Below are 26,930 nucleotides of genomic sequence, written 5' to 3' on the forward strand. Positions count from 1 at the left end.
AATCTACATAAAAATATGCATATCGTTGTATAATATGTAATATTAGTACCTGACTGTTTAGTGCAGACTTGGATTACAGTGCAAAACCAACAATAGAGTGCTGATTCTTGTGGTGGTATTAAATAACATTGCTGTAACTGATGAATTATTATCAAGTCATAAACATTTGGAGCACAACACAACATACTGTAGCATCTTTTGCTTTCATGCTATAAAAAGTACATTACATGGCAGTATATCAACAAGACACACTTCAATATATTGTATTTTACATTTGAATTCAAGTAGGTGAGGGACTAGTGCTAAGCATAAATAAGGCACACAATACTGTTAGCGTACGGGAGACAAGCAAAGACAACGCCTTCAGTGAGAATGGGTTGTTTTTAAATGAGTTATTTTCACAACAGTCACTTTCTTGGCTGGACACTGTTGCTTTTCTTCTTTGGCCACTTTGTATTTTTGATATTCTCCATGCACTGTTACAATGTCACTATGTGACGGGTGCCCCTCCTGTGTGGTTTTCACAGAAGTGAGGCCATTGTCTAGCATGCGATGCCCGGGCACCTCCCCGACCACCTTAAAGGCACTTGCACTTAGCGTGTCCTCCGTCATACTCGATTGGGAGTGAAGCTCAATTTCCTTTGGCTCTTTTGTGGCACCTTCGTCCTTCTGGAACTGTTTTCTGAGGAGGATTATGACAGCGAATGTGAAGAAAAAGGACACGCCGCTGATGGCAGTCACCAGACCCAGGAAGACAACCCTGCAAAAAATGGGAAATTAGTCTGGCGCTTTGTTTTGTCTCCAGCAAAGACGGATAGAAAACCTTTTATTTTGAAAACCTGACAACAGTCTTGTTTCTTTGTGAATGACAGGAAAAAAAGCTCTGACTCGCGAGCAGTAACTAAGTAAAATGTATTTTGTAAGAGCAGAAAAAGTGCTAAATCAAGGTAATACAAATAATACGACGTTATACACAACATTTACAGTTGTGTACATGTTGATCAAGCCTCAGGTTTATTGCACAGTTTATTGCACGACAGGATTTCTGGAGCAGTTTTGGTTTTGGGGTCTGACAGCTGCAGGAAGGAAAGAACTCTCGGTTAGCAGATTAAACAACAACAAAAATGCTAGTTTGAACTAGTGTGTTTTGAGGTGTGCTTTAAAAGATCTGTCACCTCCTGTGCAGGTGCTGCCGGGCGGACCTCAGGCTACGAGCACCGCTGTAGAGCTGGATCAGGGCAGCAATGTACTGTATGCCGGAGCCCGGCCGTGTAAAGCTCGGAAAGTGAGAACGAGGATTTTAAAATGAACGTGCTGCGGGAAAGATAACCAATGGAGGGTTTTGAGGATGGGTGTGAAGTGGGATCTCCTGTCGGCGGGAGTAAAAAGCCTCGCGGCAGCGTTCTGGACTGATTGTCGTTGAGCCAGCTCCCTCTTGTTCAGACATGTAAGAGGCTATTTCAGTAGTCGATCTAGGAAGACACGACGGCACGAAGGTCTTTTTCAAACTTTTTTGAAGGTAACATTACTAATTTACATTCGGGTTAATATGATAATTGCAGGGCTGCACGGCGGTGAAGTGGTTAGCACGTTCAATTCCACCCTCGGCCATCTCTGTGTGGAGTTTGCATGTTCTCCCCGTGCATGCGTGGGTTTTCTCCGGGTACAACGCTTTCCTCCCACATTCCAAAAACATGCTAGGTTAATTGGCGACTCCAAATTGTCCATAGGTATGAATGTGAGTGTGAATGGTTGTTTGTCTATATGTGCCCTGTGATTGGCTGGCCACCAGTGGGCTGGGATAGGCTTCAGCACCCCCGCGACCCTCGTGAGGATAAGTGGTAGAAAATGAATGATAATTGCATACCTGTACATATCAGCATCATAAAGGCGGCATGCTCCTCGGCCTCCACACTTTTTCACTGACCACTTGAGGCACGTTGAATCAATAAATGCGCCAAAATAAATTGGAGCTGGAATTCCACCTAAAAAAAGTTGCAAGACGTCAGTACAGTCTATACAATATAATTGTAGATTTAATACTAACACTTACCAAGAACACGGATGATCATGGTTTGTAAGCCCAAGGCAAGGGATTTAAGCTCTGGGGGAATACACCTGTAATGACAAATAATACACATTTACATTTTACATGTTTTCTGCACAATCTCTTAAATCATAACATGCAATGTCTTTAGAGCTGCAGCTATTTACAATATGTAGTATTTGACAATTATATATTGACATACACCAGCTTTGACTTTGGAAAACAGTGATGACATTTTCTCTCATTTCTTCTACATTGTGGACCAAACCACGAACTCACCAGGGCATATCTGATTACTCGATTAATCACAACAACAAGCTTCAGATAAATCAACTAAGACAATAATCGTTAGTTACACGCCAAAGCAGGAACCAACCAACCTTATAATGACCATATAAGCAGGTGTGATTCCCAGGGAGCTGATGAAGGCACTGAGAACTGACACCGCCATGTAGGAGCTAAAACTGCGACTGCAGCTTTTGGCTTGAGGGCATTGCCCCAGCTTCACTGATGTGCTGCTGCCCGCTGGGTAGGAGGCGGACACACAGGTGCAGTTGTGAAACACCTGGTAACGGGGTACAAATGCCATGTTTATTCAATGAAGCACGAACTCTTGCCAGTCATTTATGGGAACCATATTTGGTGACCTTGGTTAGTATGGTTAAAACTGCCATTTCTCTCATCAACTAAAAACACAGTCATAAGGGCATATCTCCATGGTGTCCAAGAGACTATTTGGTACTCTGCAATGCAATGTAGTCTTACCGTATTTTTGCCGTATCCACTATAGCTGAGGCAGCCAGCCATGCATGGAGAGATGTACGTGATGCCACTGTCTGAGCACACCGGGTCCCAGTCGTCTGCTGAGCATGAGCAGTTGCCGTTACACTCTGCAAAGAGCGTCTGACCACCATATAACACCCCCGGTGTCCTGTTAGTAAATGAGAATTCTATTTTTTACCAGCAAAATACAGAATCAGTTTATTTCTGACTCTGCACTGACCCATTGTATGAGGTTGTCAGTCCGGCCACGGGTGTGTTGTCACACTTGGTGCCAAACTTCAGCAGCATGAGCAGGTACGCCATGAAGGACAGGGCTAAAGAGAACTGGGCCCCTGACACAACACTTAGCTTATATCTTTTCATCACCACGCCTCCTAGGAAGATCCCCAAGGCAACAGCAGGCAGCGTCAGCACCCCTGCCAGAAAAAAACTAATATCAGACTTCCTCATTCCATAGCACTTAACCAATGCCCTGGTCATGGTCTACAATGGTACTTATTGTACAAGTACTTGAAACATAATATTCAATTGCTAGTAAATCCTGCTAAATCCTACATTTTGCATTTTTTAAATCTATAGTACATAACAATACATTAAGGATGTTTGACCTTTCCTAGTAATAGACATACTGGCTGCAAGTAAAGGTTATAACACATAGTTGCGCCTATAAAACTCACTAATTAACATCATAAATAAGTCTCTTGTGTGCAGCGATCAATCAGTTAGACAGTGCTAGTTTTTACCGATGAGGAAGTTGGCTCTGGATGCAGACTGTCCAAATTGTTGCTCTATGTATTTGGCATTAAAGGTATACATGCCAACAATGGAGTTGAACTTCAGGGTGCTTCCACAAATGAGCAGGAAGTAGGTGGGAGTGCACAGCAGGTGCTTCAGCGAGGGAAGAAACCCTAAGGAGGGTGAAGAGATGAAAGAATGAAGTTACAGAGTACCACTAAAGAGGCACTGTATTTCTCATTTCGGGGACTTTTAAAATTATATTGGATCCCAGTGGGGTAGTATTGTAAGCTTTTAATAAAATGGTCTGTAAATCTCAAGATTGTGTTTTGCACAACACTGGTCACAAACCTTTTTGAGCCGAAAATCCCTGATCCCGCCCGTGAACCTACGCAAGATCTGACGTGGTAATGCATTTATTTTTCCCAATATTTTTACGATTGTAGCTGAGAGCTAGCACTGTATGTGATTTAAGCGCTTCATCCACACACAATGGGACCCTGAGCTGCCCTGCAATGTAGTGAACCGTTCATTTCATTCCGGTTCATTTAGTAAAAAGATCAGTTCATTTCGGTCAATTCGTCGCTTGCCTGTGATCTCCCCCCATGCATAGACCCGGTCAGCCGTGTCGAGTCAGTCCGTTCACTCATGTTCACGTTCGTTCCAACTCAACAGCGCAACAACAGGTGATGACTAGTGGTGTGTCAGTCATGAACGAATCCAATCTCTCGGTCTCGGTCTTTCAGTCAGCTAACCCCACCCACCCACAGAGCGAGGCTTCTCTTTGGATGAAAGGATAAGACAGGCAAGCACGCAGATAGTCCCGCCCTGCAAAAGGAATGGTGAACTGACTCTGCAGCCAATCAAAAAAAAAGCATTTGCAACTGAATGGACTGAACGGGACCTAATTTATTCTATTCACAAAAAATAACTTGTTCTTTTGACCCGTTCGTACATGACCGACACACCACTGCTGCAAGGTGTATGGCGGAAAAACATGAAGTCCACCCTGAACAGTACGGTCGATCACGATTGACAGGTTGGCCACACTTGCTGTTCAGGGCTAACGTGGCAAAATACAGCGATTGGCGAAACACATTGCCAACGTGTACCAAAACCCTGCACATTGGAGGTGATGAGCATTTGTGGCCAGCGACACCGGTGAGCGACGCGCTCACATCCAGAGCGAATTACGAGCCTCCCATGGTGTTGGTTGGCTGGTAGTCTTGGGAGGAATTTGGGGGGATCAAATTAGTTCTGAGCAGAAAGGGGTTTGTGATGATTGAGTACTCTTGGAGCCCATTAATCAAAATTATTTTCTTCATGGCCGACACGCTTGGGTTCGGCCATGCCTACCGGCTACCATTTTTGCCCAACCAGTCACAACCACATAGTTGGAAATGTAGCATAGAGCCCCTTCAAAGTCATCCTCCATCATACCTTTGGCGATTTCAGTTAACTTTTTAGCTGGCTTGTTGTTGGATGAATTCGCTCTGACACCCAGGGTCTCTTCCATTGGAGACTTGGCCTCTTCTACCTCTGGTGAGTTCAAGGAGCGAGGGAAGAACCAGAAGGGAAGGCTGGAAAGGAAGAGGAGACCTGCAGATACTAGCATGCCCATCCACCATGCTCCCACCCAGCGTGCATCATTGGGAGAGATAGTCACACTTTCTGGGAGAGAAGAGATGCATTTAATGGGGTTCATATCTACAGTATCACATGACTCGCTCACCTATGTCAACATATCCAATGTCAACATATATATTGGCAAAATAGGACCCCAGGAGGTAGCCAAACACAGGTCCAAGGAGAGCAATGGTCTGGAGACAAGCTGTCAGTGAAAGGAAAGTCAAAATGTTAAAGTTTCTGATCATGCAGACTAAACGGAGAGATGAGGATATTACCGATGTAGAAGGCAGAGTTTTCACTTTTAGCGAAGTCATCGACGTATGAGATGCCCAAAGGTGTGACGGGAGTTTCTCCGATCCCCCGCAGTGCATTCCCCAGGAACACATAGATCCACATATTGGAACTAGGCTCTTTTTCACAGGCTGCAAAAACACAGTGTGTGATAGACAAGATTTATTCATTCATTAATTTACCACCGCTTATCCTCACCAGGGTTGCGGAGGTGCTGGAGCCTATCCCAGCTGTCTTCGGGCGAGAGGCAGGGTTGATAGACAAGATGATGTTTTCAAATTGGAAAAGAAACGGCTAAGGAAGCTGACAACGGGGCTAAAATCCAAACATGCTTCTCTCAACTCTAAGGTACCTTCGTCGCGTGGGTCAAAGTTCAGATTGGGACATTGCAACCTTTAGTAGCACAACACTCCGAATGAAAAAAATAAAATCATCCAACAAACCTCTTTTAGAACCAAAACACTGTATGTAGTCATCTGTGAACAGGGTTAATACACTACATTCTGATGTGTTTTGATAGAACAGGACTTAATTAAACACAACACAAGACAGATGTATAGATACTGTATGTTTCCAAACTGCTCTACACATGAAGTCATCTATACTGTACTCCTGTTTGATCTCAGCTTCTCTTCATACTGACAGACCGGCGTAGTACGTCTCTACTCTGTCTCTACCGTTTCACCTGCACAAAGTAGTGGAATAGTGTCCATTTGGAATGATGGTGTAGGGGCATCAGGGCAAATCCGAGTAGTACATTCCAGGAATAGTTGAAAGCGAGCCAGCGTATTGAGTCTCACCGTGTTTCATGTTAAATAAGTCTTCTATTTGGCTTCTTATACTGTTTTCAACTTTGTTAAGTATCTGTAAGAAGCTTAATTTGACACAACTGAGGCTTATGTGGGAATGCTGCTGATCATGTAGGTGTTTGTGGAGCGGGGATAGAGGGAAGTTAATCCCAAGGGACTACAGTAGTACCTTGTGTTGTGTTGCGTTCTGTTACATTCCAGTGGGACACGTCTTTCTCTGGACTGATACACGCAACAGTGCTCAGACTGGCATTCTGGGAAGTCGGGATGACTGTATCATACTTGTAGCTGTAAAGTAAAAACAATATCATTTTGTTTATTTTTAGCCTTTGTTTGCACAGATGAAACCCAATATAGTAGCTGCATTAAAATCTGCTATATATGATTGTTATGATTATTAATGAGATGTACCTAATGAAGTGTCCAGTGAGTGTGTGTACTGTACAGTAGTCTGGTAATTTGCTTACTGTCCCATTATAAAGTGTGACAGTCCGGTGAATAGTGCCCCCACTGCCATGAGAAGCGAGCCCCCAGCGATTAGTCTGGGCCGGTGCATCTTGGCGCCAAAATAGCTGACCACAGCTAGAAACAACAGGTTGCCTTCCTCCGGGAAAACACAAACCAACACAGAGAAAGAGGACAAAAAAGGAGGTTTTACATCTCACCGTCAGGACTAAAATGTCCCATAATGATCGGTATTGATTTGTACCCATCTCAAAACTGCCATCTATGAGTCCAATGTGCGAACTGGACAGGTCAAAACGCCGCTCGAGCTGGGTGATGGAGCTCTTGACGTAGGTTCCTGTTAGGGTCTTACAGAAATAGGCGAAGGATAGCGCTACGATAAACATCTGGAAAACACAGAAGGCAGGGAAATTCAAATGGTGTGCGAGGATATCGAATGTTTCATTACATTTCTACCTTGAGTGTCCAGGTGCTGCTGTGTTTTCCAGCAATATTTCCATCAGAGACACATAGGGCCTGCTGACTGGTCATTTTCTTTCTGTCCTCAAATGATTCCTCCATCTTTAACTTTGCAGTATATCCACCGGCCTTCTGCTTTGCATGCAAATCTGACAAAGGAAGATGTCTTTCATAACATCTTGTCATTATAAAGTAACAATAAAGCATGAGTCGAGTGTCACGGACTGCAAAAAAGAGATACAGAGCTATTTAAAATTTTCAGATGAACAAACATGAATGCAATCATCTCAAAATCAAGCCAAGGTGCTTATAATACGGTGAAACCTGAAAAACCACTGTGTCATATCTATGTAAACACTATGTGGGCTTATAAGGCATAAATAACTGGCTTCCGAAGTGAGAAAAACAACATTCAACAGCAATCCTATTAAGTTACCTTGGTTTTAACTGCTAGAAATCCAGTGGAATGGTGGAATCCGGTACCTAGTGCATCCTCAGGCTCCCATGGGAGTGGGAGGGGGGGGGCTTCCTCTTGCCGGGCTCCTCTTCAAGCAGCCATGTTGAGCCAGAGCTGGTATTCTGCTGTCTGAGCGCTGCTTTGAGCCACCGGGACAAAAGGCCATGCGCATTTTTATTCTGCAGGCATGCAAGCGAGACCAGGAGGGCAGAGCAACAAGTGAGGGGAGGAGGTGGAGCCGTCTGATTACTAAGAACTTATTCCCGTATTAGTCTTAGGAGGAACCAGGGCCTCTGCAATTATTTGTTTATTAATATACCACGTTGTTGGAATTGTTTGGTTTTTTTTTGCTGTATTTCTTGGAAATACTTAGCATTTACAATTATGGGAATACATAGTTTATGCTCCTGTATATTGTTCCATTTTACCAAAAGGACAAGCGCTATTCTCATTCTACAAAAAAATGAAGGAAACATTATCATGCCGGTATTAACAGACAACCCGATTCCTAAAAATCTACACATCAATATTAATAACTTTGATAGTTATTACCGGTATTACGTATGTAACACTTGAAGGCTTTTACTCCCTTATTGTAAAAAAGTGTAATATCCATTTTTACAAGCTTTTTTAATGAGAAAGTCTGTCTCCAAACTATTCCTTTAGTAAAAACTGCGGGACCTGTGTCCATGTTTCTGTGGGGATGAATGCAGTCAACAGTGGGGGATTGAAGTAACCACAAAATCTGCTTTAGCCTGCAAAGAAAAAAATCCCAGGATTATTATTATGAATCGCATTCCTGAGCTGTACTTGAACCTGAATTTTGCTTTGTTTTTGTGTGTGTGTTTTTTTTGTTTGACTAGAAAAGATTTTCATCAAACACTCTTCATTCTCTAGGTAGTCATCTTTGTTTATTTACAGTGGATTTATTTTTGCTGTGGACTGGAAACATTTGGGTTTGACAATCAGACCTGATTGTAACAATGCAGCTTTGATTTCTAGGTAATTAAGTCTGGATTGGATGCACAACTGTCATGCAACTGTATTTTGTTGCCCAGGTGTTTTAGATTTTACCTGTGTAGACTGCATTTAGAGGTGAATACAACTTGAAAAGAAGTAAAGTAATAGGACACAGTCAGTCAGTCGCATATTCCAATACTTTGCTAAATGTTGTAAATAAAAAAACAGTAATATGTAATGAATGGCTGCACGGCGGATGAGTGGTTAGCACGCAGGCCTCACAGCTAGAAGACCCAAGTTCAATTCCACCCTTGGCCATCTCTGTGTGGAGTTTGCATGTTCTTCCCATGCATGCGTGGGTTTTCTCTGGGTACTCCGGTTTCCTCCCACATTCCAAAAACATGCTAGGTTAATTGGCGACTCCAAATTGTCCATAGGTATGAATGTGAGTGTGAATGGTTGTTTGTCTATATGTGCCCTGTGATTGGCTGGCGACCAGTCCAGGGTGTACCCCGCCTCTCACCCGAAGACAGCTGGGATAGGCTCCAGCACCCCCGCAACCCTCGTGAGGATAAGCGGTAGAAAATGAATTGATAAAAAACTGAAATGCATTCGTTAAAGCTGCAGTTTATAGTTAATGGTAGAGCACAGCCTGCTGGTCAAAAGAGACACTGCACCTTTTAAAACCCATTCATCCATTTTCTGTCATTATCCTCGCTAGGGTCGCGGGGGTATGCTGGAACCTACCCCAGCTGACTTCAGGCGAAAGGCGGGGTACACCCTGGACTGGTGGCCAGCCAATCACAGGGCACATATAGACAAACAACCATTCACACTCACATTCATACCTATGGACAATTTAGAGTTGCCAGTTAACCTAGCATGTTTTTGGAATGTGATAGGAGCATGCAAACTCCACACAGAGATACCCAAGCAGAGATTTTAACCCTAGTTTTCCAGATCTCCTGACTGTGTGGCCAAAATGCTAACCACTCCTCCACCGTGCAGCCCCTTTTAAAATCTTATCTACTAAATAAACAATAAAACATAATGTGTGTGATCATGGCAATAAAGAAATCAAATATAATTGCCGCTGTAAAACAGTACGATGGCAAACAAACTTTGGTGTGTGAGGTGTGTTGTGACGTATAAAAACACATAAAAACCAGAATATGTACTTTTTCAGAAATTTCAAGCAAATGCTAAAAAATGAAAAATGATCAGAATATGACAACAGCTTTCGGATAAAATGGCAGGAATGCATACTGAATTAAATTTATTGTAAATGTTATCATCGATAAAATGGTCTAAACGAGTGAAGTCATGAGAAGAAGTATTGTTCATAGTGTATTTTAATGCAAACACAACTGCTTTACGGACGATCATTACAATTGTAAATAAAAAAGCTCACTATATAAAGACATCTAAGACGATATATTCTGTATATGCATTATTATTAACACTAATTACATACTTGTATCAATCAATCGATAGAGTGTATATCAAACACGAAACAGTCCCATTGTTGGGTTGTTGTTTTTTTTCCAGACAGTGAGGGGTGGATGACCTTTTAGGGTTTGAGTATAAATGTGATGTAACAATGTGCACAATGATGAACACGATGTCAACAGTGGAAATGCCGTAACAAAGCTGCTACATGTAACTTAATGGTATGCAGTGAGTCAATGTTGTATTCTTTTTGCGCTTATTTACAATACAATTCATTGTGCAGACACCTGTAAAAGCACCTGTACACAGGAAATATACAAGAAATCCCCATTCCGTGATTTTTTTTGTGTGTAATACTACTTGAAGTCGAGATGGTGTACCATTACCACAGTATAACTCTTACGGTAGGTGGTGTTCTTCTTTAAATGGTGCTCTCCTTGTCTGTGTCGTCCTTATTATGGGCTATGTTGATATTAGCATGTCCATTTACTCCATTGGTCTCCAGTCCATTATCTTTGGCTTGTTCCTTCAATGCTAGCTTCTTCTGTCTCTGGACAATTTTGTGGTAGAGGCCTCCCCACATCATGTTGGACAGGAGGTATAACCCGGTGATCAACCCCATGAAGGTCCATCTGCAGTACATAGATTATTATATTGTTATAATACTGTTACAACGTATATTATTAATGCACATTTCATAAGAATCGCTTTAACTATCAATATTTGTCCAATTTACATTATAAACCTTCACATAAAGTGATGAATCATACGCAAATGCTAGTGGACTCAAACCTCCTGGCACTCCCCTGTAAGACCAAGCTCCGAACCTGGGGAGACAGAGCCTTCTCCATCGCTGCCCCCACCCTCTGGAACTCTTTGCCCCATTTGCTCCGTGCTTTCCCTGATCTTCCCACCTTTAAAAAACAACTCAAAACCCACCTCTTTAAATCTGTTTTTAATGTCTAACCTTTTATATCTGACTGCTGTGCCCCGCCCCGCTTTTACTCATGTTTTAACTGTACTCATGTTTTTACTCATGTATTAACCAATGAATGTTGTATTTTGGTGTGTCTTTTATTCTGTTTACTTTACTTATTCAACTTCATTCTTTTATAAAGTGTCTTTGAGTATCTTGAAAAGCGCTATACAAATAAAATGTATTATTATTATTACTACAGGGCTACTTGATACTTTTGAGTTAGTATATTGACTCGATATAAGATGGTGTTTTTTCTCCAGAAATAATGTATGGAAATGATGGGTCACCTTACATTCGGAGTCTCGAGATCTATACATGCAAACCAACAAACAACTTCTGCCATGCGAGCCAGAGCTTTTCTTCTTGCCACTTCCGTGTCAACAAACAACTTTAGGGCAGCTATTTTTTTTTAGCTGTTACCGAAAACATGATTTACAACACAAATATGTCTTATTTGTATACAGTATTTATAACATATTTCCCCCCAAAAATATCTGTGTCAAAGCAGTATTCTCACATCAAAGCCCACTAGGGGGCAGTGGGGTACCGTCAGGGCCAGCTTGGCCTTCTCTGCTGGCTTTAACACTCAGAATCAGAAGCTCTGACCGCTATTTACAACTTAAACTCTAATATTTGTTGCATGAAATTGTATAGTTTCTTGACTGTGTTAGAATTTTTTTTTGTCCATTCAGATTTGAGCTTCAATGTGTTGCTATGTCAATGTAATCTGCTCTGGGCCTTCAGAATCACCAGTGCTGGCAGATGACGCTAAAATTTCAATTTGCAAACAGTTTGCAATGGGGCTGTTTCATTAACTAATCTCTGCAAGATGGCTCACAATAATGTCAGCATTGTTCTCTGGTCTGTAAATCATCAGTAAATAATCTCTGGTGATGTATTTCATTTCTGGTAGTTACATGGTTAAACATTTTTCACTAAATTAATCTCATTTTCAAATTAATTAATCACAATGAATCCCCATTGTGGTTATGTGTGAAATATGCCATTTTTTACTGTTTTTGTGCTATTTTACATACAAAAAGATAAATAACATTTGTGTATATTCTCAGCTAGAAATGAACCAAAACTACAACTCAAGCTAAAAGACGAACACATTAGCATTTATGAATATAGCAAATTGTACTTCTGGACTACGAGTTACATTGAGAGCGTCAGCCTCTGTGTGGATACCTTATTTTTCTTCCGTCTGCCATCATAACAGAGAGGTGTGGCTTGACATGATGCACACAAGCGTTAATTACACTAAAAATGTAAACGTAATTCATGAAATTAATTAGTTAACATGCTATTTTTAACAGCCCAGCCGTCTGATGCTTTTTACAATGCAGGCTCGAAGTTACGAGTATAAATGTAATACTTTTCATAAAGGTGAGGATGTATTTGAAGAGGAAGGGTTAACTGGGTTTTCTGCTTAATCATGGTATTCATCCCCAATACACAAAATGCCCCTCTCTCCTACCTTGTATTACTGTATCTTTGTATATTATTAGGGGATATTGCTAGGGGACATATTTGCATTGTGATATTATCAGCAATAGTTCTATTAAGAATGTAAGAGACAAGCTCTTCTGTACCTAAATGCATCAGCATCATAGAGTCTGCATGCGCCGCGGCCTCCACACTGCTTGGTACCCCACTTCAAACATGTCCGGTCAATCAGGGCTCCAAAATATATAGGAGGAGGGATCCCACCTGTAAACAATCACATGCTGGATGAGATACTCGCAAAATACATCAGTACTGTGTGATTACTCACCTAGTGTTCTGACGATTAGCGTCTGCATCCCTAAAGCTAGGGCCTTCAAGTCTTTTTGTATGGACCTGTGACGTGTAAAGAAAACCCATTTTCTCAATCGGTGGTAGAAAGTCCGAATCATAAAGTGTATGATTAAAGATGGCCGACCTGAGCAGCACAATGTACCCTGGGGTGCCCCCACAGGCGGATATGAAGGAGCCCACCACGGACAGTGCCATGTAGATTTTAAATATGCGGTCGCAGTTGCTTTTCCTGGGGCACTGACCCAGTACGGTTGACATGTTTAGGCCTGGACTCATGTTGGCGCTAACACAGGAACAGTTATGGAACACCTGAGGAAGAAGAGAAAAGGGCTGAAGTTTCATGCAAACACTCATACAAGACTAACTAGTGATGTGATGTGAGAAATATATGTGTGCAACATGCATCTGTGTTCATAAACATATTAAGGACCATTGTTTTTATGAGAGGTAGTCAGATTAAATTAATGCTCATTTATCAATTTAAGTGTGTTTAAGGTGTTATTAAAGTAGTTGAGTCAGCATTTCAATTTTAAATGTTTATTATCATTTAAATTTGGTCAAATGTTTTTTTTCCATGACTGTGTATAGCAGGGGTGGGCAAATATTTTGACTCGTGGGCCGTGTTGAGTTAAGAAAATTGTCCCGGGGGGCCAAAACATATATTTAACACACACATGCTATTTTATGCTTATAATATTCCTTGAATTATTTGTCTAATTCTATATGTAAACGTGTTTTACTCTCAGCTGTATGTTCTCATGTCCATTTTTTTTTTTTTTTTACTAAATAAGACATCTGACTTGCAAGTCATGTTGCTAGTTTGTATGTTAAAAGTTGTAATACTTAGAAACCAACTGGCGGGCCGGATTCAAACGCTCGATGGGCCACATGTGGTCCCCAGGCCGTAGTTTGCCCACCGCTGGTGTGTAGTGTAGTCTAGTCTAGTATAAGATAGGATAGTATAAAATAGTATAGTATAGTATAGTACCATCTCCTTGCCAGTGCCAGTGGAGGTCTGACATCCAGCCAGGCAGGGCGAGGCATACGTCATCCCGTTGTAGGAGCACACAGGGTCCCACTGCTTCATTGAACAGGAACAGCCAGTGTTGCATTGTGACAGCAACGTTTGCGCATTGTAGGACACTTCAGGCATTCTGGTGCAAGGGCATGAAGAGATACATACAAGATACAAAATTGTATGCTCGACAAGAATTCCCAATCGGATCCCCTTACTCACCCTTGATATGTCACCGTGAGGCCAGCCACCTCCGTGTTCTCACAATGAAGGAAGACCTGGACTACTAACAGGCAAAATGATCCAATAGATGCCCCCATGGACACCTTGGCTGCTCCTACCACGCCTAACTTGAAACGCTTGAGCACAAAACCTCCAGTGATGATGCCCAAAGCGACTGCTGGGAGATTGAGTATACCTGTGAAAATGAACGGCAGATTTAGTTTAATTTACTGTATGCGTTTTAATTCAGATGACAAGATCATTTTTTCTTACAATGCATTTTCTATGTAAGACCAATTAGCTTGTCATAAGTATTTAGTACTTCAGCGCTGAGTTACTTTTCTCCAAGGCTTTTGGTGTGGCAAGTTAGCAAACAACGGCGGAGGAATTTTTACATAACGGTGATCAATTAAGCAAAGTCCTCATACAAAAAGATTGTGCGTATGCTGGAGCCTATCCCAGCTGACTTCACTGTTCCACTGTTTGCCAGCCAACCACAGGGCACATATAGACAAACAACCATTCACACTCACATTCATACCTATGGACAATTTGGAGTCACCAATTAACAATTGGTACCTATGGACATTTTTTTATTTTAATGCATGGAGAACATGGAGAACATGCAAACTCCACATATAGATGCCCAAGCGGGGAGTCGAACCCAGATCTGTGTGTGGTCGTCTTGTATTCAGGGTCGTCTTATATATGTGTCAATACAGTCAATACAATATGTCAATATGAAATATGTGTTAAAATAAGCAGCAAAACAGGAACATTTTCACTTGTTGACACGGTTTTGCTGATATGGCTCAGATTTTAGTACATCATAAGTTAAACAAAATGGGTTAATATTCTAAAAAACAATAATTTGGTCAAAAATAAATAAGTGATTTAATTACTCTGGATTTTGTAGTGCTGCATGGATTTCTTACAGGGTTAATTGATGGTTCAGCTCCAGCTAGCATTGTACTCTACCATATTGTCACCATAATAAGCATGGTAAGCATGTTGGAACAATAGCGACTGTATGTTAGAATAATCCAAAACACAATTTTAGTGCATAGCCGTCCACTTCAAGTCCACATTATCTCTCACAATCACACTTCCTTTCAATAACATCATTGTTCCAGCTGCATTCGGTGGCAAAGTGTTCAAGCATCCTGAGCACCACTGTGTATTTTGTACAGTACCTATGAGGAAAATGGCCCTGGAGGCGGACTGGCCGTAGATTTGCTCCAAGTACTTTGGCTTGAAGGTGATCATGCCCATGAAGCCATTGACTGCCACCAGGTAGGTGAGGATCATCAGTGTGTAGATGCTGTTCCTGAAGAGTCTCTTCAGAGATGGTATAAAATCTGTGTGGCAAAAACACTCACTTAATATGCGGTTCAGACCTTTTTTAGTGTATTACCTGCCATCATGGTTGTTTAATGCATATTTACATTTAGTAGTATACGTGTGATAGTGCTTGCGTACTACCGGTTTGAGAATCCATGACCTATTGAATACTATCGTGTTATGTCAGTGCTCTCCTGTTTCAAATGTACTTAAACCCATTGATCTTTAGCATCTGATGTAATCTGGTCAAGGCTTCCTTTTTGACATTTATCAGGATATCCATTGGATCATTTTGGAGTTATCGAACATTGAGTGCTATTATATGACTACCCTCCCTAGTTGAAGTAAGTGTTGCACATGTTTGTGTGTCATTCAACTTTTGTCCAGATTGCATGGTGCCTTGTTACTTAAGTCCACGGATTAACCAGTTAATAATTAAACGTACAAATACCCAAACTCATACATAAAATAAAAAAAACTATCTTCTCTCATATCAGGCTACCTTTTGCCAGCTCTTGGAATGTTACTGGAGTCTCTTTCTCTTGCTGATCCTCCGGCAGGAAATTATCCTGCTCCACTGCTGTTGCGAGCTCTGTGCGTTTATTCTGGCTCTTCTCTTTGCCCTGCTTGGGAAGAGACTTAGGCAGGAACCAGAAGGGGATACTGGAGAGCAAGATAATAGTCCCGGTCACAATGAAACCCAGCCACCAGGCCCCGACCCAGCGGGAGTCCTTGTAGTTAATGGTCACACTCTCTGGAGAAGGGATACAGGTGAAGAAGACAAAGTTAGACCCTCATTTGTAGGTCACTTTATGGACCATGACACAAGATAATGGAGGTATTTTGCACTGGTAATCTCCCAAGTCCATGCAGTAAATAGTGAACTCAATCCTATCAGAAGCACATAGGAAAAAAAAACCTGACACTGTTACTATTTAGTGAAAATTAGGCCATTAGGATTCACGCACCTAAATCCACAAATCCAACGTCCACATAGATCTTGGCCAGAAAGGATCCCATCATGTAGCCAAACATCGGTCCCAAGATTCCCACTGTATGGATGCAGGCTTGATGCAGAAGAGACAAAAACATGGATGAAATATTAACCTAAATATCAGCGTTACGACAGTTATGTTAGTTTTTCTGGATATTCTAGAGCACGGGTCTCAAACTTGCGGCCTGCGGGCCAAATGCGGCACACAGGATGCTAGTTTGAGGCCCCCGCCTTGATATGAAAGTTTAATGTATCAAACATTAAACTTTAGATGCTGTATGCTGTGGATGCTGTATGGTATCATGTACCCAGAAACGACAGCTTAAAGCTGTGTCATTGTATTAGCAGTGAAGCTACAGGCTTATGACGCTGGGTTCAAATAAATGTAGGAAATTATTTGGAATAAAAGTGTAAATACAAGTCATAAGATAAAGCAACTCATCAAACATGTTGTTAAAGTTACGACGCTGCTCCCAGATGGAACCGAGTACGATGCTAACTTGCTAATTGGGTAAAATTATGAAGTTTCATTAATGTTAAATAACTGTTAATACTGTTTGTTTGAATCTGAAAAATAATATTATCTCTACCCACCAACTATATGTGGTTTCTAACATTTTTCTTATTTTCTGTTTTATTATTATTTTATGCATTTATTACTGATTTATTTATTTATTTTCTTTATCCTTGATTTGTTTATTTTTTTTTTTTTACTTATTTGGTATACAAAAAATAAAAATGAAGATATTAGAGAACAGTGGAATGTTTTATCAGAGCTTTTATCAAACCCGGAACCAAAACACTGAAAAAGTGTAGGCTATAGCAGAAGCAAAAGCATTGAAGACAGTTTATTTATTTTATTTTTCTGTTTTTAATTAAAAAAAATGTTTAAACCTGATGCGGCCCAGCCTCACCCAGGCCCTTGCTCCAGTGGCCCCCAGATTAATTGAGTGTGAGACCCCTGTTCTAGAGATTCTAGGTCGAGAGATTCAGAGATCAGAGCTTTTCTTCTTGACCCTCCCACACACCTGAAGGGATGTAGACATGACACCTAGAGGCCTAAAAGGGGGTCGTCTTATATTGGAGTCAGAGCTTATGAATTAGGGTTGCTTGTGTGTCGTAATTTATGAAGGAAATTTAAATTAGTAAAATTATATACCCTGACAATTTTGAAAGGATGGCATATATAGGATATATACAGAAAATGACTTTTATATGAAATACATATAAAAGTCATTGCGCAGGCCCCACAACTAGGAGACCCGAGTTCAATTCCACCCTCAGCCATCTCTGTGTGGAGTTTGCATGTTCTCCCCGTGCATGCGTGGTTTTCTCCGGGTAGTCCGGTTTCATCCCACATTCCAAAAACATGCTAGGTTAATTGGCAACTCCAAATTGTCCATAGGTATGAATGTGAGTGTGAATGGTTGTTTGTCTATATGTGCCCTGTGATTGGCTGGCGAGCAGTCCAGGGTGTACCCCTGGATAAGCGGTAGAAAATGAATGAATGAATGTATAATCGCCCATTAATTCCCTTCCTGCTCACCTACAATTCCGACTGATGACAGTGAATAGTAACACTGATAGTGAATAGTAACAAACCCAAATAGAAAGGAGTGTTCTCTTCTCTGGAGAAGTCATCCAGGTAGGACACTCCCAGAGGCATAATGGGGGTCTCTCCAATCCCACGCAGCATGTTTCCCAGGAACACATATACCCACATGGAAGAACCGGCTGCTTTTTCGCAATCTATGAGTGGAAGAAACTTGTTTAGAAACCCTGTCATTACACCGTACTGATAGTGGTAGTGCACCTGCTATGGCTGCTAAATCAGGTGTGTCCACATCGTGCACTGTGTGGTTGGACAAACAGGGCAGGATGCTCTCAGTGCTGTTCACATCTTTACTGTGAGTCACACTGGTCTCGTATTTATACCTAAAACAGACCAATAATGAGCTCGTTATTATGTTTCTATTGTTAAAGGTGAACTTGGTAGTATTGTGAAGGTACACTGACAGGCCCTGCAAAAAGTGAGGCAGCGTAATGAGGAAACAGCCAGCAGCCATGACCAAACAGCCAATACCGATCAATCTGGGACGATGGAGCTTTGCGCCGAAGTAGCTCACAAATGCTATTACCAGCAGGTTACCTGAAAAAGGAGACATATTCAGCTTTATGGACCGAGTACCTGAATAGGCTAGGTTTTCTATTTGGGAACAACATGACTGAGCAAACCCATTTCAAAGCTGCCATCTATGACCCCAATGAGGGAGCTGGGAATGTCGAAGCGTCTCTCAATCTGGGTGATGGAGCTCTTCATGTAGGCTCCACCGAAAGCTTTGGCAAAGTATACGAATGCCATAGAGGCCAGAAAAAGCTTGAAAAGGAAAAACAATTGTATTTAGAAATTTATTTACTGAATAACATAGGCCAGGTTGAAGTAGGTTTTGTTGAAGTTATGATATTTTTTGTTATAGATTGTTTAACAATGTGTGTTTGCCTTGTTTTTGGGACCCGATTGACTATGGTTGTCTACCCCCATTCAGTTAAAGGAAGGTTTAAGAAAGGGGTTGTTTTCCAAGTTAAAGATGCAAGTGTTTTTTTTTTGTAAAGATTTTTTTGTCATACATAAACGTCTTCAATGTGCTAGAAAAAAAACGTAAGACCTGCGACTATACAGTCCACAAAAATGGGAGTGTTCATATTTATGTTTTCCCTTGAATTGTAAGGGAATCATATGCTGTGTTATTTAAAATGTAAATACAGCTGACATGAAATCAGTTCATGTCCCATCAGGCATTTGCAACAAAATTTACGTGCATACGTTTTGCATCATGCGACTCACATTACAAATGTGATAAATATGAACATCTTTATCCGGAAGACAAGGTTAGAAAAATAGTGCAAAATTATTTTTAATTTCCACTGTCCGTAATTCCCTTTTGATTCTGCTGTGAATTTAAGCAAGAATACTGAGCCAAGAATTGTGCAACAGTGACGTTTTTGTTATTCAGCTCTGTTTGTACTGACCTTGAGCTTGGAGCAGCAAGAATCACGCTGCTTGGTGGACTCTACACTCATGATGCTGCTGTTGTTCAAGAACTCTGTAGAAAACACAATGAGCATCTGGGTTTGTTTTGTAAATAAAAGCATAAATAAACACCATGCATGTACCTGTGTGGTGCAATAAACCAGGAGCTTTAAAGTGTCAGAAATCCAAAGAAAAAGTCTTTACCTGAGAAGCAGCAGTGGTCCTACGAGGGATGGGAGGGATGTGAGCAAGTAGCGCAAGGGCTTGTTGTACCTGGCAGGACTTTGTGCTGAAAGCCGGGCCTTATCACAAACAAACTATAACATCACTTGTAATCAGTAACCACTCATGTGCACTTGTTGATCATGTTGATAAAAAAGCTCCCGGGCCCGCTCCTTCACACAAACCAAAAAACGTGACGGCTCCATACCTGGTTAAGGTCCAGCCCAGTCAGGAAGAGCAAGCTCACAACTCGCTCACCAGGCATCCTCCCCTCTGTGAACATCACACGCCTTGCATGTACACAACACAACAAACAGCAGCAGCGTGAATCTTATTTACAGGCTTGAGAAAATACCTTCTTCACTCGGAGCAAGGCAGCTTTTCTAAGGCAGGGTGTTTCCCCCCCATGCCTGATCAAAGTCTTCCTGTCCTATTGATACTCGAGGTCCTAACAATGGCTTTCTTTTAGTGTCCTAATGGCTGAATAATCCCTCGTTGCTTAATGTGATCACTGGTGATTTGATCCCAACGCAAAGAACACATTATTTGCGTTATTGCTGCTGTAAGTAACAAAGACTTTGAAAGGTTTAGTGCATTAATAGGAGAAATAAATACTTTGCTGAGTGAATTATTGACTTGATCTAATTTATGTTTAATAGCAATATAAGACATATCATCCATACTAAAAATGTACAAGAAGTTTGGTTTGTGTGTTTTTTTTTAGGCTGTGCAACCGCAATGGGTGATATGCTTGTAGGTGAAATGTCTACTCGTCAGGTCCAAACATTCCAGGGTCACTGATCTCCACTCTGAGCTCAGCTCCTGGCAGTATCTCCAGATCTGCTTGACTTGCAGGACCCCATCTAGCACCACCCTGTTGTCAAACACAGAGGTATATTATTACCACTCATTGTCATTGAAATAGTGTTCTGTTATAATATGTTCTGAATATGTTATTATATTATTAGTTACCTTGACTGAGAGACGCATTGGCCTTGACAAATGGGAATCTGCATCGTCGCAGTGCAGTTATCCATGCTGATGTTTAAACTGGACATCATCGGAGCGCATTCCTGGTTCCCTTTAATTGGTACAGAAAAAAATATTAATTTTACAGACAAAACACAAGTAGCGTATGAAATATATATATATATTTTCACTGTACTGCTGTATGCTGCCATTTTTAAATACACAATTTTTCCTCTGAAAGTGTTTTCCTCTAAAATCCAATGGAAGCAAGCACAGTGAACAACAGTGACCTCTCTGGAGAAAAGGTGTATTACAACAAAAGTAGTACGCTAACGTCCATATTTATTAACGTCAACATTTATTCAACAGGTGGGCCGCGGGCAAAACAAGGCCAGTGAATGACATCACATCGGCCTGTGAGTTCAGTTCAAAAATTTGAGCCAAATTCCTCTCGAAAAAAACAAAAAAGCAGCAGAGCACTCCTGCTATGCAGTGTTGGACGGTGGTGTCCAAAGTGCAGCCCGGAGGCCATTTTTATCCTTTCAGCTTATTTTTATTGGCTCACTGTGGTTATTTTCACACATTTTAATCTTACATGTAAAACGGCAATGTTGAGCATCCCATTTTTTGTCCACCTTAGGAACAGACACATAGAAAAACAAACATTTAGCTATTGGCCTTGTGCGTCATTAGTTCATGACAATACAAGAAAAAAAACATATACCTCAGGACACTTTTCAAAAGACTTTTTTCTACATTTCAACCCTGTCTGTTGTGCAACTAAATGAAATACACAGCTCAACAGTATCTTACCATTTGTCTCCCACCTAAAAATGAACACATAACGACATTAAATGGAATGTAAATGTTCTCTAATTAGTATTTCAGGTTTACACGGACATACTGTGTACGTGGTGCCGTTATGACTGCATGTCTTCTCAACTGGAAAATAATTGAAATACATTAAGTAGAACATCCAAAATTAATTCAAAGTAGAAGCAATTGAGTGAGCTCACCACTAGTCTGATCACCCCAACATTTGGTGACTATTACATCATTGGGGCCACAGACGGCTTTCTTAATGGGTTTGGGGTGGCACTCCTCTGTTCGTGTTTGATTGTTGCAAGTACACAGGAAGCAGTTAGACTGCCACTCTTCCCCAGGCTGGAATTCCATTTTCAATCATATTAATAGTCTAATCTAAAGTCTGATGTCTGATTAGCATGACCCTTACCAGCCCAGGCTCACCCAGTGGTCCTTTACAAACTGCAAAGACAAGACAATAAGATGTGTAACGGTGACAATGGTATGATGTGATGCCTGTGGTTGCATTGTCACTTTCACGTACATAAACAGTCCATCACACAGATATCCGAGTGATTTCCTGCTCTAAACTGGTCCTTGGGACAGAAACAATGCAAAATGCATTGTACAAATATAACTTTACCATACGTATTTGGCTATCACACATGAAAAATAAACTCTTCAAACCCTCCATAGCATAAGTCATCCAGCTTGTTATGGCATTCACTGTGGACCAATCCGTTTGGACATTTTATTTCTGTTAACAAAAGAAAATAAATAGGACTTTATAGTAGCCTTTCTACATGTAATACATACATTTGGCTGCTAGATGCCACGAGGGTTCAGGTCTATTTCGGTAGGAACCCTTGTCGTTGAACAGGTTTTTCAGGGGGGAGGAGCTACGCCGGTGCACAACTAAGTACAGTTGTTTGTATGAGTAAGTATACAAACTGGAGTTGTTGGCTTTTTTCTAAACAACGAAACAAAGCAAACATGTCCGTTTGTTAGCTTCCGTAGAATTTGACACATACCACACGATCCATTCGTGAGCATTCGTCTGGGCATTGCCTGGCAGCTTGCCCCAGAGAGGAACAGGCAAAGTGTGTGTGCCTGCATGAATCAAACTCACAGTTCTTCTTAATAAGTTGTAAATCTACGAGCTGGCGGCAGCTGGTAAACACTCTAAAAAAACACAACAGTTAAAAAATGGTTAGACTATAGTGTATGGCTGCTTAGTTGATTAATCTGAGGCTTGTTGTTTTTGATTAATCGAGTACAGTCGTCCCTCGCCACATTGTGGTCCGAACATCTCCGTCATTCTGTCAAGGTTTTTCTCCAAAAATAATTCTATTTAATAAATGATTGCTGTTTTGGGAATGACTTCGGCCAAATTCTACACATTCTTGGCCTAAATAAAGCATTCATCCATTTTCTACCTCACAAGGGTTGCAGGGGACTGGAGCCTATCCCAGCTGTCTTCGGGCGAGAGGTGGGGTACACCCGGGACTGGTCGCCAGCCAATCACAGGGCACATGTAGACAAACAACCATTCACACTCACATTCATACCTATGGACAATTTGGAGTAAATTCGGAATGTGGGAGGAAACCCACACATGCACGGAAAGAACATGCAACCTCCACACAGACATGGCCGAGGGTGGAATTGAACTCGGGTAACTGATTAAAATGTAGCATTGCATTTCTATCTGTCACAATTAACATTTACTCAGTGATGTTTTAATTAGATTTCATTTTATTATTAATGGTCAGACTGTGTGTGTGTTTTTGAAGTACAAAGCTGTGTTTTTGTTGTTTTATTACAGTAACAGTATATGTGTAACTGTAAGTAAGTCCCCTGCTTGCATCTTGTGCATCCTCCTGTGCAGAAACCCTTCTCATTATAGCCTTGCCCCCTCCTTTACGGGCCCAATCAGGGACCATTATCAGGCCATTCTCCATTTTGCAGTCTACAAGCTGGTCGCCTTCGCCCCTGAGTGCATTTGTGTCATTTGTCTGGGTTGAAGCCACGCGGCATGTCCACAGAGATTGCTTGTACTGTGTGTGTGTGTGTGCGTGTGCGTGTGCATGTGTGTGTGTGTCAGGACCAATCAATAGGAGAGCAGGCAGACATTAATGATGGTTAAGTATGTGCGGCTAGAGCATGAAGGACAAGGCTTTTTTTCCTGGAATCATGAAGACCATTTATAATAATTGAAGGAAAAAAGTGGATTTGTGTATACTACTGCTAAAACGTTGTTTTATTTGTAAATAAATGGTCTGACTTTAGATGTCATTATAGAGCACGAGTGGCCTCATACATGTCTTTTACGGCAGTGATTCCTTGTGGTACATAAGTGTAATCATTAGGTGTGCAACTGAAAATAAAATCCAGTTGCACTTCATTGGTTTAAGAGGATATATATACTACAAAAATGTATCTCTGTTCATTTATCAATGCCAGTAATGTATAGTGACAGGCAGAACAATGAAATGCTCATCCACTAAATGGCAGAAAGTGCATACTTAACCTGTGTAACCTGTTGCCATTCATACACCATAATCAGTCATGGCACCCTTGGTGGCCATCATCCAGCCATCCATCCATCAATCTATTTTCTATACCGCTTATCCTCACTCGGGTCACAGGGGTATGCTGGAGCCTATCCCAGCTGACTTCGGGCGGGAGGCGGGGTTTACCCTGGACTGGTCGCCAGGCAATCACAGGGCACATATAGACAAACAACCATTCACACTTACATTCATGCCTATGGACAATTTGGAGTCGCCAATTAACCTAACATGCATTGATTTTTGAATGCACCTGTAATACTGGTCTTCATCCTGAGGGGGGCAGCATTCTCATGCCTGTGTAATCCACAATTTGGTAAACATAAAAAACATTTACCATTTTTAACATTTACATTTTTATTGTTATATTTGTGTCTTAGTGTCTTTATGTAAGGAACGTGTAAACATGTTCTAAAAGTTTATTTAGAAGAAAATATTAAAAGTCACCATTATTAGAGTTTGCCATGTTCTTTCTATTTTAGCATTGACTGAGTGAATTCGGTCACGGTGAGCCCCCACGGATCCCTCTCCTCGTGCATGACTCTTTCAAAATAAAACATCCTTGCGTCACGTCGACGCTGCTGGTGACGAAGTCGTCCACTCCACTCCTCCTATCTTCTCCAACTCTCTCATCAGGACCACAGGGATGAGACGGACTGATGCACGCCGCGCAACTTTGCTCAACACGGTGCAATTCTCTTCTCAGGCTGCTCAGTGAGTGCAAAGTACACAAAAAGGGTTGATAGTGACGTGTCGGAGTCGGATTTTTCCCCTATGTCGCGAAAGCAGGCGGACCATGACTACAACCTCCGGAGTATGAGCAACCTGATGGGCGAACGCTGGAGGAAAGTGAATGATGGAGGAGAGCGGAGTCTCATCAAGGCTCCATCCAGCGCCAGCATCAGCAGCCTGCAGGTGGCCTCTTCCTCCACCGCCTCCAGCGCCCCGGCAGCCTCGTCCACCTCCACCGGGGACCTGGAGAGGGCTGCGCGGAAGCAGTTCCAGCAGGATGTCACACCCGGCTTCGTCTACGTCCTCTCCGCCTTCTCCGCCCTGGGAGGGTTCTTGTTCGGCTACGACACCGGGGTGGTCTCCGGGGCGATGCTGTTGCTCAAGAGGCAGCTGAAGCTGAGCGCCCTGTGGCAGGAAGTGCTCATATCAAGTACTGTGGCCGCGGCCGCCTTGGCCGCCCTCCTGGGAGCCTTCCTCAACGGGCTCTTCGGGCGCAGGGTGTGCATCCTCCTGGCTAGCTTCTTCTGCACCGTCGGAGGGATCGTGCTGTGCACCGCCCCCGGGAAGGAGGTGCTGCTGGCGGGGAGGCTCGTAGTAGGAGTCGGACTCGGTAAGATCATTAACTGCATTTTCGAGCACAAATTACTGTTGTAGTTTTTTGTAAAAGTGACAAAAAGTTGTTAAACTACTAAAACATAATAATAATATGAATTCACAATATAGTACACTACACAAAAGGAGTAATTATTTAGCTGGTACTGATAAAGCTAATAGTATATCGGCATACTGTGTACTCAAAATGATGGTTATATATCCTTTGTATTTTATTTTTGTGGTCTTTTGCTCCATTTCCCCCACTTTTTACTGTTTTTGTGTATTTTTCCTTAGCCTTAGACAAACTTTATCGGGAAATCGCAAGGTTACAGAAGCTCAATTTCACAAGAAAAAGTCCAATGCAGTGCCATATGAATAAATAATAAATATACACATTATACAAAGGGGGGCAGACAGTACAGCGCAGTACAGCGCAGTAGAACCATCTTTCAGCCAACTGGATGACATGTGGAATAAATGACGTCCTGTAGCATTCACTGTGGGAACAGAACTGGAGGAGTCTGTTGGAAAATAAGCATCGCCGCCCCTCTATTGTTTAATTTGTTTTGAACAAAGTGAAGCGGACCACAAATGGCCCCTGAGCTGCACTTTGGAAACTCCTGTCCTTAATGTGCAATGTACTACTTTTGGGTTTTAGTGCGTCTGAACTTCTGTATATTCATTCTTCCTCTCTATTCCCCCTCACATACTCAACACTGAGCATTCTCTCCATCCAAGATAATTGCAATTAGCTAAGATGCTAATTACACAGTTTGGTCCTCATGCCTATCACGCTGCATGCCTCTGGCTGTTCGACAACTTGCTGTCTTTGCCATTATCATCATTAGGATCTTTATTAGATTTGTTCGGGTACCATTGCATGATGAATGGAGAAGCAAAAGTGTGTGTGTGTGTGTGTGTGTGGTCCTAGCACGCCTAATGGAAACAACACTGAACACTTTTAGTGCTGATTGTTTCCTAAAGCTTGTCCTAACAGTTTGTCCTCTCCTTCCTGCATCCTTTCCACACAGCTTGCTTTTTGATCACATTTCAACATATGTCCCCGAAATTATTTTTGGTGTTGCTCATGAGTCACATCCCCCCAAGGAAAGGGTTGTTAAAACCAGCTTCCCGTGCAGTGTGCCGCTCTGATGGCTGTTGTCGGTCGCCTCCTTTGAGAGGAAGAAGTGCTCCTCTGAGGAATATAGGAAATGCAGACTGTTTTGAAGAATTAGTCTTTATCCCCTTCCTCAACATAATGCCCATTTCACCAATTACCTAATGTGTAACTGAGTCAGGAAATTGTCATTTCATTTGGGAATCGCAACACATATTGCTGTTGTAAAAATAATAATGCTCAGATTAGTAGATCCCTGCCAATTTATATTTTTGGCACTGGGCTACACTGCTGTGAGATGGTTCCCAAATAACGGCCAATACCACAAATAAAAACAATGATGCAAATATGCAATCCTAGTTAATTGACACAGTCATAGCATATTTATTCATCATGTGTTTATTAATATGGCTGGTGCATCATATACAGTGGCTGGTACACATTCATGTTTTAACA

General features: G+C 41.7%; 3 protein-coding genes and 1 long non-coding RNA gene across 8 annotated transcripts in view; 2 read left to right on the forward strand and 2 right to left on the reverse strand.

The window, feature by feature from the left end:
• Positions 1-16: 16 nt before the first annotated feature.
• slco1e1 (solute carrier organic anion transporter family, member 1E1) lies at positions 17-7,824 on the reverse strand. The gene is made up of 15 exons (XM_058078459.2): positions 7,655-7,824; positions 7,216-7,367; positions 7,004-7,145; positions 6,762-6,894; positions 6,464-6,582; positions 5,470-5,616; positions 5,298-5,396; positions 5,006-5,236; positions 3,574-3,738; positions 3,051-3,246; positions 2,813-2,978; positions 2,428-2,612; positions 2,054-2,118; positions 1,868-1,985; positions 17-760 (listed from the first exon to the last, which is right to left on the reverse strand). The coding sequence occupies exons 2-15, from the start codon at positions 7,318-7,320 to the stop codon at positions 364-366; spliced, it is 2,268 nt and encodes a 755-aa protein (XP_057934442.2). The 5' UTR covers positions 7,321-7,367; positions 7,655-7,824; the 3' UTR covers positions 17-363.
• A 2,557-nt stretch (positions 7,825-10,381) lies between these two features.
• Positions 10,382-19,833, reverse strand: slco1d1 (solute carrier organic anion transporter family, member 1D1). Its single transcript, XM_058078421.2, has 15 exons — positions 19,671-19,833; positions 19,466-19,539; positions 18,671-18,812; positions 18,452-18,584; positions 18,249-18,370; positions 18,038-18,184; positions 16,410-16,508; positions 15,944-16,195; positions 15,294-15,458; positions 14,101-14,296; positions 13,852-14,017; positions 12,988-13,172; positions 12,841-12,905; positions 12,659-12,776; positions 10,382-10,716 (listed from the first exon to the last, which is right to left on the reverse strand). Exons 2-15 carry the CDS (start codon positions 19,514-19,516, stop codon positions 10,506-10,508), a joined length of 2,052 nt encoding a protein of 683 aa, XP_057934404.2. The 5' UTR covers positions 19,517-19,539; positions 19,671-19,833; the 3' UTR covers positions 10,382-10,505.
• Positions 19,834-20,746: 913 nt separating this feature from the next.
• Positions 20,747-21,486, forward strand: LOC144898140 (uncharacterized). The gene is made up of 3 exons (XR_013627041.1): positions 20,747-20,778; positions 20,899-20,962; positions 21,027-21,486. It is a non-coding gene; the product is annotated as an uncharacterized LOC144898140 (long non-coding RNA).
• Positions 21,487-22,355: 869 nt separating this feature from the next.
• LOC131132006 (proton myo-inositol cotransporter-like) overlaps positions 22,356-26,930 on the forward strand; it is a 33,414-nt gene continuing 28,839 nt past the window's right edge. Inside the window, exons 1-3 of one of the 5 annotated variants that reach the window (XM_058077134.2) lie at positions 22,356-22,398; positions 24,668-24,745; positions 24,821-25,373. In XM_058077134.2, coding sequence (XP_057933117.1) covers positions 24,848-25,373 — 526 coding nt within the window. In that variant the 5' untranslated portion in view covers positions 22,356-22,398; positions 24,668-24,745; positions 24,821-24,847. Of the gene's footprint in view, positions 22,399-24,565; positions 24,746-24,817; positions 25,374-26,930 lie in introns of those variants that run through there. The other 4 variants (XM_058077135.2, XM_078798575.1, XM_078798580.1 and 1 more) reach the window with 4 other exon arrangements.

Source organism: Doryrhamphus excisus, linkage group LG2 (assembly GCF_037039965.1).
Source record: "Doryrhamphus excisus strain RoL-2023G ecotype Guam linkage group LG2, RoL_Dexc_Guam_v1.1, whole genome shotgun sequence".
In the NCBI taxonomy this organism is placed as follows: domain Eukaryota; kingdom Metazoa; phylum Chordata; class Actinopteri; order Syngnathiformes; family Syngnathidae; genus Doryrhamphus; species Doryrhamphus excisus.

What these genes read in the sequence shown, in the direction of transcription:
- slco1e1 (XM_058078459.2), bottom strand. Translation starts at nt 7,320, where the DNA reads ATGGAGGAATCATTTGAGGACAGAAAGAAAATGACCAGTCAGCAGGCC. An exon ending in CATTGGATATGTTGACATAG is followed by an intron (nt 5,237 to 5,297) that starts GTGAGCGAGTCA and finishes CTTCTCTCCCAG; the next exon opens with AAAGTGTGACTATCTCTCCC. An exon ending in TATGATGCTGATATGTACAG is followed by an intron (nt 761 to 1,867) that starts GTATGCAATTAT and finishes CATTTTTTGCAG; the next exon opens with GGTTGTCTTCCTGGGTCTGG.
- slco1d1 (XM_058078421.2), bottom strand. Translation starts at nt 19,516, where the DNA reads ATGAGTGTAGAGTCCACCAAGCAGCGTGATTCTTGCTGCTCCAAGCTC. An exon ending in CTTGCTGCTCCAAGCTCAAG is followed by an intron (nt 18,813 to 19,465) that starts GTCAGTACAAAC and finishes TTCCTTTTCAAG; the next exon opens with CTTTTTCTGGCCTCTATGGC. An exon ending in CCTCACTTTTTGCAGGGCCT is followed by an intron (nt 18,371 to 18,451) that starts GTCAGTGTACCT and finishes GGTCTGTTTTAG; the next exon opens with GTATAAATACGAGACCAGTG.